Source organism: Convolutriloba macropyga, chromosome 12, assembly GCF_964194025.1.
Source record: "Convolutriloba macropyga chromosome 12, txConMacr16.3, whole genome shotgun sequence".
NCBI lineage: Eukaryota > Metazoa > Xenacoelomorpha > Acoela > Convolutidae > Convolutriloba > Convolutriloba macropyga.
The window spans coordinates 7,276,953-7,293,233 of NC_134479.1; the positions used below are offsets into that span (position 1 = coordinate 7,276,953).

Consider the following 16,281-nt stretch of genomic DNA (forward strand, 5'->3'; position numbering starts at 1 on the left):
CGGCATTCGAAGCGACAAATATGGTAATTACCACACGCATCAGTAAAAATGAAAAATAATCAACCTTATATCGATTCATGACATCAATCAATCTCTAGAATGCAACTTATGTTTCCCAGGCAATGAAGATAACTGAAACATCATAACTTGTCAGAGTAAACCAGAAATGATAGAAAAGAATGAATAAACTTCTTTTATTTGAAAAGCAATCTCAAATTTTTCTCAGGGCTTAAATTCAATAGTAATTTGGATTTTGTAGACTGGCGACCAATGCAAAAGCAGGAAAGCTATGATTCACTGTTAAAAAAGTTCAATGAAATTTTCATTTCTAAACTCTCGAAGCATGCACTTATTTGATTTTATCTTTCGTCACTAAAACAAGCCAAAAAGAAGCCAAACCATGTCAAAGGAATTTTAGAAAACCATAGTACAAAAATATCATTTTTACAATCTATACAAACTATTTAAAAACTTTAATATTTTCCAAGTGTTCAAAAAAAATAACAGTAAGTAATTTTTTAGACCCTCCAAAGGCATTCAATACAACTGCGCACAAAATTTGCACAAAATTTGCATTAGAAAAAGCGCAGTTGTTAACTTTTCTGCAACTGCATTTAATATGTTTGTTAATCAGTTTATTTATTAATTGTCTTTACCGAAAGAACGATCACTATGCGTTAAAATAGTCTCCGATTTATCTGAAAAATTCTTATTGGTCATGATATACCACAATGCATAGTCTTGGGACCCTTAATATTTCCTTGATACAAAAATGAATTCTCTCAAAAAATCAAAAGTGTTTTTTCAGCTGGTACAATTTGCAGACAACTCTATTATATTATGACAAATTGATCCGGGAAAAAAGCCCCAGACAAAATTGTTAGCACTTTAGCGGAGACAAACAGTGTTTTTTGGAAAATAAACCTACTTTGAATGCTGATGAACAGAGAGCTCCTTTTGTACCTAAAATGGATGAATTTGAACCAAAAGCTAAATTTGACGGGAATGTAATAAAATCTTCAGAGGCGTTCTTATTTAGGGTAACCCCTTGACCAGAACATATCAATTGAAAAACATCTAACTTTAGTATGCAAATATGGCGGCTGGTATTAGCTCACTTTTATCTGGCAGGAATTCATATAGCAGCAGGATTAAGGGAAAATCTTTTTCCTCCTCTCTCTCTTCTGTCATTCAATGCAGTTTTCTTAAAAAACATTGTCAGCAGAGAATACAAAGCGTATCATTCGATAGTTAACGATGGGCATAAAAATGTGCTATATGCATGGTATTATTGATTTTTGCTGTGATGTTTTTCAATTCAGATGTCCTACAAGCTAAATTAATTAGTTTGAAGTTTGTTTGGATGAAACTGCACAGAGACTTAAGCGAGTGGGCTACATCAGAAACTGTTTTAAAATATGCATACTGCCTACGATTACAGCAGAACAAACGGACAGAATAGCTGATAGTAAGGATTCAAAGGCAAACTAAGCAGAATAAAAAATCTTTGGTTTCGAAGAGCAAGCTATTGTGGAAATAGTTACCCTTTAATATAAGAGCGGAGGGGAAATTTTTTTCCAAAGAGCTTTAATAGAGTTTTTTCGATGTCAGCATGAAAACATAACAATAGACACACAATTAGGATCATTCGATTTATATTTTTGCATATAGGAACGAACAGCTTAATGGGTAATAACAATCACTAACCAGAAGATCATCAATAGAATAATGTATAATTTGATTATTTCAGCAAATAAATCTGATTATACTGAAGGCATGTAAACTTTAATCTCTCGGTTGTGTTTTAATAATTTATTTGTTTAGAACAAAGTAGAAAAGTACCCCTAAATAAAAAAATAATCAATTATTTTGTCAGTATTACTATAATGGTAATATCGTGTCATCACAGTAATTGCAGCAACATCAAAACTTTAAATATTACTCTTTTACCACTCCTCCTATTACTACTTTAGTTGCGATGAACTGATTTGAGAAGTCGGCTAGTAACTAATGATGAAACAGTGTTCGCCATAAATTTCCTTAAAAGAAATAAAATTCAGGGAATACTTTTACTGCCGTTTTCTAAATGCAAAAGGGTGATAAGCGGGTCATTTTTTGTGCTTGGAATAAAGGTCACAACTATATTACAGGAAAAACTACGCCATAATTTTTCCCTATAAACTCAAAATGGATCGTTTCTTGTCTTTTTTGACAAAAACTGAATTAAAGTAGCCTGTTGCCTCAAATTTTGGAAAGCAAAACTATTGTGACTGGTCTCACTGAGTGCTTTAGAAAAAAGTATTTGGAAATAATTGGCGAAAGCATCAAGAAAACTTCACTCCAGTCACACCAGACAACAAAGCACTCTTTCAAGTTTTCTAAAGGCACTCATGATTGATACGTTATTCTCCTAATTTTATCAAGGCAAAAGAAGTTTATTTTCTGTTAATTAAGTTTGTCAAAGCACAATTATTGCTCTCAACAAAACTTTTGTGAAAGGACATCAAAAACATATTTTTCAGGTCATCAACAACGTCATCAACAACTAGCAGCACATCATCACCTACAACTTCATCAACTTCATCGTCTACAACCAGCAGCACATCATCACCTACAACTTCATCGACCTCCTCATCAACAACTAGCAGCTCATCTTCGCCTACAACCTCATCGACCTCATCATCAACAACAAGCAGCACATCATCGCCTACAACTTCATCAACTTCATCGTCTACAACCAGCAGCACATCATCACCTACAACTTCATCGACCTCCTCATCAACAACCAGCAGCACATCCTCGCCTACAACCTCATCGACCTCATCATCAACAACAAGCAGCACATCATCACCTACAACTTCATCAACTTCATCGTCTACAACCAGCAGCACATCATCACCCACAACTTCATCAACTACATCATCAACAACTAGCAGCACATCATCACCTACAACTTCATCAACAACTAGCAGCACATCATCACCCACAACTTCATCAACTACATCATCAACAACCAGTAGCACATCATCACCCACAACTTCATCAACCACGTCATCAACAACTAGCAGCACGTCTTCATCGTCAACTTCATCAACTTCATCGTCTACAACCAGCAGCACATCATCACCTACAACTTCATCAACTTCCTCGTCGACAACCAGCAGCACATCATCACCTACAACTTCATCAACTTCATCGTCTACAACCAGCAGCACATCATCACCTACAACTTCATCAACTTCATCGTCTACAACTAGCAGCACATCATCACCTACAACTTCATCAACTTCATCGTCTACAACCAGCAGCACATCATCACCTACAACTTCATCAACTTCATCGTCTACAACTAGCAGCACATCATCACCTACAACTTCATCAACTTCATCGTCTACAACCAGCAGCACGTCTTCATCTACCACTTCTTCATCAACATCTTCAACCTCAAGCAGCACCACTTCACCAACTACTTCATCCACAACAAGTGTGACTGCTACGACGGGAGAGATTCGTGCGCCGTCCAGTCGGTCAACGGGAGTTACAAGCGCACTGTTAGTTGATTTTGTTTTCATATATTTTCCTTGAGCTTGTCGTTTCTACTTCATTAAATTTTGATAAATTTTCTGAATGTTTTTTTTAACAGTTCTTTTGTCAGCTTCTTTTCTTTTTGCAGTGTCTGTAACTTCTATAACTTTTAAAAGTTTTTACCAATGTCCTAAATACTTGAAACTACTGTTTTTTGCAATTATAATCAATATGGCCTCGTGAATCAACTGTACGAAACTGGCATAAATGGGCTCTGTGATCAGCTTTGTAAAAGATAGTGGGAATATCGAAGAAAACAGAAATTAGAGTTCACATTTTCGTATTAGAAAGATACTCGATCGTTATATTTTCTTTGAAATCATGCCAATATTATCTGTTGATTTTTACTGATGGATTTAGCCCATAACGAGCCCGAAAAATGTTTCTTTTTTCTAAACTTCATTTGTGAGCAAGAATGTTTGTCTCATTTGTAAAGTAAGTTAAATCATTTTTTTAATCAAATATAATTTTTTGATGTTCAATTGGATTTTGTTTTTAGGAAAGATCGTTGAGCAGCTCTTCAATGTAAAATAAAAGATTGTGCGTCACAATCACAAAAAAAATAGTTAAATTATTTTGAAGTAGCCTGTTTTGGGTTTTGTTTAGAAGTGGACAACTTAGCACTTTTTTCAACTAGAAAACCCATTATATTTTTATCACTTCGCGTGTAGACCAAAACTGTTTATATTCACTGAGTTGTTGACCTTGAGTTTAAATGGGAGTATTAACTTTTTTAAATTGTTCATTACTTTTTAAGTTTCTGTACAATTTTTAATTAAATTTTTGGAAGCGTTTGTTAAATAAAGTGTAGTCAACAACTCTGTGAATATACTCAAGCAATTTTGTTCATGTTTCTTTATTGTGACGTATTCTTACTCTTTGTCTTTTGACCAAACATTTTTATGAAAAATGATTTGAAACATTTAAATTTTTAAATATTCTCACTATTGTTGTAGCGATTGTGTTTCTGAATAATTTGTTTCAGCTGAAATGATTTGTTGAATTATTCCTGAACTCTACTACTTACTACCTTACTACTTACATTTCAAAGTCCTAGTAGAATTTTATGTCCGTTTTTGAGGATAAACAAGTGCTAAGCGGTATAAGGCATTTCATCCAACCAAAACAAAAATATGCGCTTTCTCAATTCAGTAAAAAATTTCTCATTTTAAAAATTTGTTAATAAAATTGTAATGATTAAAAGTGGGCAACTGGTGATTTAATAGTTGTGAGTTTGCTGTAATAAGTATTAGATGATTGGGTGTAAAATTGTTGAATTAAAAGAGGACTAATTATTTCCGATTTAAAGTTTTCCGTGTTCGCAAACTTGTTCTCTTGTATGCTGTCATTTTGCCTTGATGATGAGCAACATTTCATATAAAATCTGGAAACTATACAACGAAATACATACTTCCAAAAATGCTAAGAAAAATATCGTATTTCAAAAAAAACTTGTCATTCATTGATTAAAAAAAACTCTACTTTCAGTTCCTCAACAACAAGTAGCACGACATCATCATCAACATCATCAACAACCAGCAGCACATCATCACCTACCACCTCATCAACTACATCATCAACAACAAGCAGCACTTCTTCACCTACGACATCATCAACTACATCATCAACAACAAGCTTCACTTCATCGCCTACTACATCATCAACTACATCATCAACAACAAGCAGCACAACATCACCTACCACCTCATCAACAACCAGCAGCACGTCGTCACCTACCACCTCATCAACTACATCATCAACAACAAGCAGCACTTCATCTTCTACCACATCATCAACTACATCATCAACGACAAGCAGCACATCATCACCTACCACGTCATCAACTACATCATCAACAACAAGCAGCACTTCGTCACCTACCACATCATCAACTACATCATCAACAACAAGCAGCACATCGTCACCTACCACATCATCAACAACATCATCAACAACCAGCAGTACGTCATCTCCTACAACGTCATCAACTACATCATCAACAACAAGCAGCACTTCGTCACCTACCACCTCATCAACTACATCATCAACAACCAGCAGTACAACATCACCTACTACATCATCAACTACATCATCAACAACAAGCAGCACATCGTCACCTACCACATCATCAACAACATCATCAACAACCAGCAGCACATCATCACCTACAACTTCATCGACTTCATCATCCACCACAAGCAGTACGTCATCACCTACCACTTCGTCAACTACATCATCAACCACAAGCAGTACGTCATCACCTACAACTTCGTCAACTACATCATCAACAACCAGCAGCACATCATCGCCAACCACTTCATCAACTACATCATCAACAACAAGCAGCACTTCGTCACCTACCACCTCATCAACTACGTCATCAACAACCAGCAGTACAACATCACCTACTACATCTTCGACGACCAGTGTCACTGCTACGACAGGAGAAATTCGTGCACCATCGAGCCGATCAACTGGTGTTACAAGTGCTTTGTAAGTGCAATCTTTTTTCGTATTTGGAAAGTCTAGTTTATCTTTAAAAAACGGCTTTTGGCGTTCTTGTCGTTTTTGCGTAATATTTTACAGACATTTTTTTCGCTTGGATGCACTAACATTAACTAAATTATGTCCGTAGTCAACTACCCGTAGTTAACGTTTTTTGTTGTATTTTCCCCTTTTGTTGCACATAATTTACTGATTTTTTTTTTTTGCAGTGACTCAGCTTTAATCAGTAATGAGGGGGGCTTTATTTGCAATATTCAATTTTTTAGTTCAATTTAAGCTCTGATTTCAAAATTGATTTTTTAAATCAATGAAATGAACCATTTTTGGAAGTTTGAGAGCCAATGAATTGACGTCCTCCTACAGACAATTTGAGGAAAATTGGAGAGCATGTTATTTGGAGGATGGCCAACCCCGCAAATTTTTTTTTACACAATACGTTATAAACCACTTTTTTGGCGCTCATTTTGGCCGGGAGGATTGCAAATTGAAGCTTATTCGTGCAAGTTGGAAGTTGTTTGTGTAAAAATTTAGAAGTTGAATAGTTTTTTTGTAAGAATATAAGAATATACATATAGTGACAGTTATACATAAGAGAATTTGCAAGTTTGAAGAATGATTTACCAAGAACAATTGATGCTAGATCTTTCCAGTCGAGCTTTATTCTAATTGGTTTTTTCTGGTGCGTGGTGGTTTTAATTTGATTTCAGATCCGGACAAAAACATCTGGTATAAAATTTTCCACAGCGAAAAAAAACTCCAAAACTTTCCAAAAAAAATTATTGTTTATCTTGTTGAAACTTAGAAATTGAGAGTCAACTTATTGCCTCAAGATCTGAAAAGGCCAAAGACTTTATAAGGTCATGTATCACACATGTCAAGAATTTGCATCTTCTTCAAGATGATTATCCCCCCAGTACCGGGGTGCTTAAGTCAAACCCCCTTTTGACACTTTGCCTAGTTTTGACGTTTACCATACCTTTCGGCGGGCAATTTTCGATGAATTATATATGATACAGTGAAATTCAGGCGATGAATTCCCAGTGACCCAGTGAAATCTTAGAACAATACGGAAAGAATTAAACTTTTTACTACTGTTGAATTTACTATGACCAGAGAAAGGTTTTTCAAGAAATCTATGCAATACATATGATTTATTGATGGGATTCACTGGGGAAAGTCCCCCTTTCTACGTTAAGAAAAAGAAATACTCCCTAAGCTTCGGCTAGCTACCGCCTATGACGACCGCTCAACAGTCGTTTGAGAGCAACCAAATGCCCGACATTAGTCGGCTTTTGTTCAACTTCTTCAATATTTTCCGAGTTCAAACTTGACATTTTGAATTCTATTTTCTTGTTTGTTGAATCAAAATTCATTGTTGTATGTAGTTCAAGAATTCTGCGGCTATATTTTTAGCTATTCAAAGATACTGTTTTTAACATTGGTTTAAATTGTTTATTGCTTTTTTTACAATTGGAAGCTCGTTATGAGTTTCTTAATAGTTGAGAAGTTGGATAAAGTTGCTTCCGTATCAAAATTTTAAGTGAAAAAAATGCAGGATATTGGCTTTTTCTTTTTTGCTGTTGTAGCAGAACAAGAAAAATAGGTGCCGAGCCGGTGAATTTTCTACTTTCTTCTAAAGCGCAATTCTATTTTTTTTCAAATTTGGATTCTTCAACATGTATTATTAGATGTGGAAGCAGTTCAAAGTTTTGAGCTCCTTGAACAATGTTAAGCCTTTAGAACACTTTTAAGCCTTTTTAAGCCTTATATGGTCATGTATCACCTTGTGAAATTTTTCAAGGAATTTGCATCTTCTTACAAGATAATTAGCCCCCAGTACCGGGGTGCTTAAGTCAAACCCCCTTTTGACACTTTTCCTAGTTTTGACGTCTACCATACCTTTCGGTGGGCAATTTTCGATGAATTATATATGATCCAGTGAAATTCAGGCGATGAGTTCCCAGTGACCCCGTGAAATCTTAGAACAATACGGAAAGAATTAAACTTTTTACTACTGTTGAATTTACTCTGACCAGAGAAAGACTTTTCAAGAAATCTATGCAATACATATGATTTATTGATGGGATTCACTGGGGAAAGTCCCCCTTTCTACGTTAAGAAAAAGAAATACTCCCTAAGGTTCGGCTAGCTACCGCCTATGACGACCGCTCAACAGTAGTTTGAGAGCAACCAAATGCCCGACATTAGTCGGCTTTTGTTCAACTTCTTCAATAATTTCCGAGTTCAAACTAGACATTTTGAATTCTATTTTCTTGTTTGTTGAATCAAAATTCATTGAATTGTATGTAGTTCAGGAATTCTGCGGCTATATTTTTAGCTATTCAAAGATACTGTTTTTAACATTGGTTTAAATTGTTTATTGCTTTTTTTTACAATTGGAAGCTCGTTATGAGTTTCTTAATAGTTGAGAAGTTGGATAAAGTTGCTTCCGTGTCAAAATTTTAAGTGAAAAAAATGCAGGATATTGGCTTTTTCTTTTTTGCTGTTGTAGCGGAACAAGAAAAATAGGTGCCGAGCCGGTGAATTTTCTACTTTCTTCTAAAGCGCAATTCTATTTTTTTTCAAATTTGGATTCTTCAACATGTATTATTAGATGTGGAAGCAGTTCAAAGTTTTGAGCTCCTTGATTAATGTTAAGCCTTTAGAACACTTTTAAGCCTTTTTAAGCCTTATATGGTCATGTATCACCTTGTGAAATTTTTCAAGGAATTTGCATCTTCTTACAAGATAATTTGCCCCCCGTACCGGGGTGCTTAAGTCAAACCCCCTTTTGACATTTTGCCTAGTTTTGACGTTTACCATACCTTTCGGTGGGCAATTTTCGATGAATTATATATGATCCAGTGAAATTCAGGCGATGAATTCCCAGTGACCCCGTGAAATCTTAGAACAATACGGAAAGAATTAAACTTTTTACTACTGTTGAATTTACTATGACCAGAGAAAGTCTTTTCAAGAAATCTATGCAACACATATGATTTATTGATGGGATTCACTGGGGAAAATTACCATAAACATAAAATCTCGCAATTAGCTTAGCCCCTTCTTTTAGGCCCCCTAACCACAAATGCCTCCCCTTTTTCTACTTCTTCCCCCTTTCTACGTTAAGAAAAAGAAAGACTCCCTAAACTTCGGCTAGCTACCGCCTATGACGATCGCTCAACAGTCGTTTGAGAGCAACCAATTGCCCGACATTAGTCGGCTTTTGTTCAACTTCTTCAATATTTTCCGAGTTCAAACTAGACATTTTGAATTCTATTTTCTTGTTTGTTGAATCAAAATTCATTGAATTGTATGTAGTTCAAGAATTCTGCGGCTATATTTTGGCTATTCAAAGATACTGTTTTTAACATTGGTTTAAATTGTTTATTGCTTTTTTACAATTGGAAGCTGGTTATGAGTTTCTTAATAGTTGAGAAGTTGGATAAAGTTGCTTCCGTATCAAAATTTTAAGTGAAAAAAATGCAGGATATTGGCTTTTTCTTTTTTGCTGTTGTAGCAGAACAAGAAAAATAGGTGCCGAGCCGGTGATTTTTCTACTTTCTTCTAAAGCGCGATTCTACTTTTTTTCAAATTTGGATTCTTCAACATGTATTATTAGATGTGGAAGCAGTTCAAAGTTTTGAGCTCCTTGAACAATGTTGAGCCTTTAGAACACTTTTAAGCCTTTTTAAGCCTTATATGTTCACGTATCACCTTGTGAAATTTTTCAAGGAATTTGCATCTTCTTACAAGATAATTTGCCCCCAGTACCGGGGTGCTTAAGTCAAACCCCCTTTTGACATTTTGCCTAGTTTTGACGTTTACCATACCTTTCGGTGGGCAATTTTCGATGAATTATATATGATCCAGTGAAATTCAGGCGATGAATTCCCAGTGACCCCGTGGAATCTTAGAACAATACGGAAAGAATTAAACTTTTTACTACTGTTGAATTTACTATGACCAGAGAAAGTCTTTTCAAGAAATCTATGCAATACATATGATTTATTGATGGGATTCACTGTGGAAATTCGAAATCGTTTTTTCGCTAAAAGCAAATTTTACCTGTCAAAATTGAGTAGGTCATTTTAAAAAAGTTTCTGCGTGACTGAAACGTTCAGTGCCAAAGTTGTTGTTTTGTCATTAAAAAGTTTTCCACTTTTTTTTGATGTTTACCCTACTTTGTCTGCGTCTGTGCAATTTTTAAAACTCGAAACATATTTTTAGGACTGAAATGGTTTCTTGAATAGTAAAATCATCATATCTTGTTTGCAGTTATGGGCTTTCAGTTCCAGTATTTTTACTTGCGATCTGCGGAAATGAAGTTTTTGAACTGTTTTAATTATTTTTTTATAACTGCACAGCTGAAAATTATGCGCAACTATATTGTGCCGCTATTTGTTTTTGTATTTTAACCTTGTTCGGGCACATTTTTTTTAACATCTGCTCACATATTTTGATGATATATAAAGTCACAATTGAGAAGTGATTTTGGTAGCGCCGAAACATCAATTAGAGCACAAAAAAGCAAGTGGTTCATAGTGTGGGAAGTTGTTAGCAATTAGTTTGATGTACAATGAGTCGAAATGGAGTTTGAGCGAAAGTTCAGTTTCTAAAAAATGTTTCTTTTATGTGAGGCATTTTGATATTTATATTTAATTTTTTAAATTGCTCTTAGAAAAGATTGTATCGGTTGTATTGCTCCTGTTAGTCTTTTTTAATGTATTTTTTGTACTACCGACTTTGTTCTGACTATTTGACTCCTCATCTTCAAAAATAGGATAGCAAGTAAGGCCTGGAGGGCATTAAGTTGCGGAACTGTTCTCTTAGGTATTCATTGGTCTCATAGTTTACAAGTTACCATAAACATAAAATCTCCCAATTAGCTTAGCCCCTTCAATTAGGCCCCCTACCAACAAATGCACCCCCTTTTTTCTACTTCTTCTCTTCTTCTACTTTCTCCGTTAAAAATAAGAAAGACTCCTTAAGCTTCGGCTAGCTACCGCCTATGACGACCGCTCCCCAAGTCGTTTGAGAGCAGCCAATTGCCCGACATTAGTCCGCTTTTGTTTAACTTCTTCAATATTTTTCCGAGTTCAATTTAGACATTTTGAATTCTATTTTCTTGTTTGTTGAATCAAAATTCATTGAATTGTATGTAGTTCAAGAATTCTGCGGCTATATATTTGGCTATCCAAAGGTATTTTTTAGCATTGGTTTAAATTGTTTATTGCTTTTTTTACAATTGGAAGCTCGTTATGAGTTTCTTAATAGTTGAGAAGTTGGATAAAGTTTCTTCCGTATCAAAATTTTAAGTGAAAAAAATGCAGGATATTGGCTTTTTCTTAGTTGCTGTTGTAGCAGAGCAAGAAAAATAGGTGCTGATCTGGTGAATTTTCTTTTTTCTTCTAAAGCGCGATTCTACTTTTTTTCTAATTTGGATTCTTCAACATGTATTATTAGATTTGGAAGCAGATCAAAATTTTGAGCTCCTTGAACACTTTTAAGCCTTTAGAACCAAGATATAGCGCCCATTTTGCTGTTTAAAACGCTTTATGACAGTATTTGTGGGGACCGTGACCGCGATCAGCCAATTTTTTGCTTATTTTGATAATTTTTAGTCATTAGAAATTTAAGCTATCGTTATCTAGAACGATTGATTTATTTCGATCATTTCTCGGCCTTGCTTTTGTGTTTCTAAGTTTATTTTTCTGAATTTTCAGTGTACTTTAATATCTTACAGAATATGCTACATAAAATTTGTTATTGAAGCAAATAGTCATTGTCTTTAGCTTAGGAAACATGGTAATTTTTTAGGGAGTATTTTCTAATCGAAATTAAATTTTTGTAATTAATTGCTGTTTTTACTCTTCATTTGCCGCTTCTTCATATTTTTCAGTTTTGCTTGTGAACAAAATAAACTAGACTGCAAAATAAGGATGGACTGACAGGGTAATTTTTAGAATGATAACTGATGATCAGTGTTGAAATAGAGGTAAACGGAAAAAATATTCACAGTGGCCCAGTAATTCTGGAATTTTATCTTGTAAGATCTGATAAAAGTAAACTTTTATCTTGTAAAACCTTATAATAAGCAACGCACAATCTTATAAATATTTGTAAGACGCTTTCCTTAGAAATTTGTAAGATCTTACACGATATAACTTCTCAAATCTAACTGCTGCTTTTTCCTTTCAATAGACTGATTTTTGATTCCGACAAATAGAATGATGTGGCAAAATTCACTGTTGATTTCGAATTGTTTCACGGGTCTCCTGGCTGCTTTTTCAAGAACACAAAAATTGCAGTGATCTTGAAATTTTGAAAGGCGATAAACAGCTTTCATATAGAGGGAAATAGTCTGCAATGTAGTCCCTAAGCCAGTTAAAAAATTCTTTCAAATTCCAAGTTACCTCAAGTTGATAGGATATTTTGAAATATCGAAGTAGTTTTGTGCAATTAGGAATTTCCTTCTCTGTTTCTAACGTCTATTTTTAAGTCAAATATATTGGTAATGCAAAAATAAATACAAAATATTGCAGTTAATTTCCTCATTTTTTCGATTATTCGAAAATATGGGGCATAGTTGTGAGAGCTTTATGAAAGTTTTCTGAACCAATGAAACTTTTGTAAGGAAATTTTAGGGAGCAGATTTTAGCAAAACACCATCTGTTGCCTTTTTTGGAAAATTTGGGCTACTTTTCCACAATTTTTGAAACAATTTTTGCCTTTCTCGCCTCGTATACGTCCAGCCGGCTGGACTTTGATTCAAAAAATTTTTGGTTTTATTAAAGTTTATTTCAAATATTTTACAATTTGTGTTTTTGAGCTCAAGTAGACTCTTTTACTGTTTTGTTCCAGTTTATTGATCAGTTTTTAAATTTTTTCAATTGTCTGTAATGATTTGTTCTTCCTTTTGTGCCTCAAAGTCTGCCGCCAATTTTTACGTTTTCGTTTTTAATGAAAAAAAAAACGACAGAATTCAAAAGAACGATTTTCATGATTTTTGCTTGCGCTCTTATAATGCTTCTTCACTGCGTAAATCAGCATGACGTCAGTTTCTTTCAATTTTGTTTTAGTAGTTTTTTTTAAACCAAGGATAATTATAAGTTAACCTATTTGACTCTCTGAATGACATTACTATTCAGTAGCAATAATACCATAACAAGAGTATTAAGGTCTCTTATGGATACTCTAAACCATTTTATGGACAAGTGCTATTATGTAATAAATGTGTTTAGTAATAAACACTATGGTTGCTAGGCAAAATGTTTTTTTTATATAAAACTGGTCAATTGGAGTTTTAATGGGAACAGAAGAGTTTAGTTCAGTTAGCAGGTAATTTGTATTGAACGAGCAAATATCATTTATGTATACGTTGCTTTCAATATCCTTTTGCGCGCAAAACTAATTTGCAGCTATTTCTGGAACCTACCAAAATATGTTGTCTAAACTAAATCAAATTATACGCAAGGATAGATAACTATCAAATTGGCGTAGTTTCAGCCCTATTTTCCCCCCAAATGTCTATATAAATTACATTAACCTTTAAAGCCACCAACGCTAAAAGCAAGATTAAATAGAAAAATAGGATTAGATGGTACCCTCACATTTCATTTTTTTTAAAACAGGTCATCAACCACGTCTTCAACCACTAGCAGCACATCATCACCTACAACATCATCAACTACATCATCAACAACCAGCAGCACATCATCACCTACAACTTCATCAACAACCAGCAGCACATCATCACCCACAACTTCTTCAACCACATCATCAACCACTAGCAGCACATCATCACCCACAACATCATCAACTACATCATCAACCACTAGCAGCACATCATCACCTACAACTTCATCAACAACTAGCAGCACATCATCACCTACAACATCATCAACTACATCATCAACAACCAGCAGCACATCATCACCTACAACTTCATCAACAACCAGCAGCACATCATCACCCACAACTTCTTCAACCACATCATCAACCACTAGCAGCACATCATCACCCACAACTTCATCAACTACATCATCAACGACTAGCAGCACATCGTCACCTACAACTTCATCAACTACATCATCAACAACTAGCAGCACATCATCACCCACAACTTCATCAACGACATCATCAACAACTAGCAGCACATCATCACCCACAACTTCATCAACAACTAGCAGCACATCGTCACCTACAACTTCATCAAGTACATCATCAACCACTAGCAGCACATCGTCACCTACAACTTCATCAACTACATCATCAACAACTAGCAGCACATCATCACCCACAACTTCATCAACAACTAGCAGCACATCTTCATCGACAACTTCATCAACTACATCGTCAACAACTAGCAGCACATCGTCACCTACAACTTCATCAACTACATCATCAACCACTAGCAGCACATCGTCACCCACAACTTCATCAACTACATCATCAACAACTAGCAGCACATCGTCACCTACAACTTCATCAACTACATCATCAACAACTAGCAGCACATCGTCACCCACAACTTCATCAACGACATCATCAACAACTAGCAGCACATCGTCACCCACAACTTCATCAACTACATCATCAACAACTAGCAGCACATCGTCACCTACAACTTCATCAACTACATCATCAACCACTAGCAGCACATCATCACCCACAACTTCATCAACGACATCATCAACAACTAGCAGCACATCGTCACCTACCACATCGTCAACTTCCTCATCAACCACAAGCAGCACCTCTTCACCTACCACTTCTTCATCAACATCTTCAACCTCAAGTAGCACGACTTCACCAACAACTTCCTCCACATCAAGTGCGACTGCTACGACGGGAGAAATTCGTGCGCCTTCAAGTCGGTCAACGGGTCTGACAAGTGCATTGTAAGTTCTATTCCAAAATTATGTTTTCTTAACGATACAATTCAGTTTCCAGTGAAAAATATTTTGAAGATTGTTAAACATCAACGCCCGGATGTACTTACAATTTTCCAAAAAAATATATTTGGTTAAATTTGTAGTTTTTTGTTCAGGAAAGATCTCGTTTTTTCGAGAAAATTTGGTTGAAATCTTACTAATTCATCACATTGTGTAATGGGAACTTCAAGTCTACTTTGTTTTGTGTTTGACTCACTCCTCAGGTCATGGAAATATGATTCAACGAAGGATTTTTCTGTGCTGGTATAGTCATTTCTCATCTTTGAAAAACTGTTGCGCCTCGCATTTTTTGTCCGGGTATATCGTAAGTGGTCGCAGTCCTCTTTAAGTCGCAATAAAAGGAACATTTTGAATACGCGGATCGACGATCATTAAAAAATTTCTGATAATCATACTAGATATATATTTATAGATAAAGATATAGATATATATCTTAGATATAAGGTATTCAGACCATATTGAATGATTTCCTGGTAGCCATAAAAGAAAATTATTTAATTCTAAGTAACAATGATTGAATCCGAAGAAAGAAAATGGGGGACCGAAAAGTTCAGATGTGTTCTGTTTTGTCCGCACAGCATATTGGCCGTGTTACTTTTACTCACCCAGTCAGACGTGCTACTTTTCACATAGTAAAGTGCTCTACAACAACACATAATTTTAACCTCGAGCCATTTACTTTTATACGGGGGGGGGGTCCAAAAATCATTATCTAAAAACATGTATTGTACGCCTGTGGGTTGCAATTAAAGTGCATCTACTATCCGTGGGGAAATATCCGATATCGGTCTTTTCATGCTTTGTTGGACAAATTACGCTTTGTTTTTAGTTTTCTTTACAACCGAAATACGAGATAAATTGTGGGTATATTTTTTGGTGATTTTATTGGCGCTGTTAACTTATCGATCAATTTCAACTTTAATAAAGAAAAAAATTCCTCTTTTTACACTTGAACTGCGGGATCCTCGGGGTATTGGTGATCTATTTCTTGCTGTTTGTTACCCGAATTTCAAAGATGATTTCGTCCATCTTCACGACTCAAAAAGAATAGTGAAGGGGCTTGTTTTTTTATAACTGGGTAAAATTCGGCGGCGCTCATTTTTCACTTCGGAGAGAAGTTTTGGGTTGTTTTCTTCTTATGCGACTCTATGCGGTTGTTAAGACTTGAAAAGCCGTTGTTTGTTTTAAGTAATTTGTGTTTTAAACACCCGTTTCTCTTTGAAAATTTTTTGGC

The 16,281-nt window shown here is 35.2% G+C and overlaps 1 protein-coding gene across 1 annotated transcript in view; it reads left to right on the forward strand.

The window, feature by feature from the left end:
- LOC142350961 (uncharacterized) overlaps positions 1-16,281 on the forward strand; it is a 114,093-nt gene that overhangs the window by 1,716 nt on the left and 96,096 nt on the right. Inside the window, exons 2-4 of the mRNA XM_075402988.1 lie at positions 2,523-3,551; positions 5,074-6,078; positions 13,725-14,993. Of these exons, the coding sequence (XP_075259103.1) occupies positions 2,523-3,551; positions 5,074-6,078; positions 13,725-14,993 (3,303 nt within the window). The remainder of the gene's footprint in view (positions 1-2,522; positions 3,552-5,073; positions 6,079-13,724; positions 14,994-16,281) is intronic.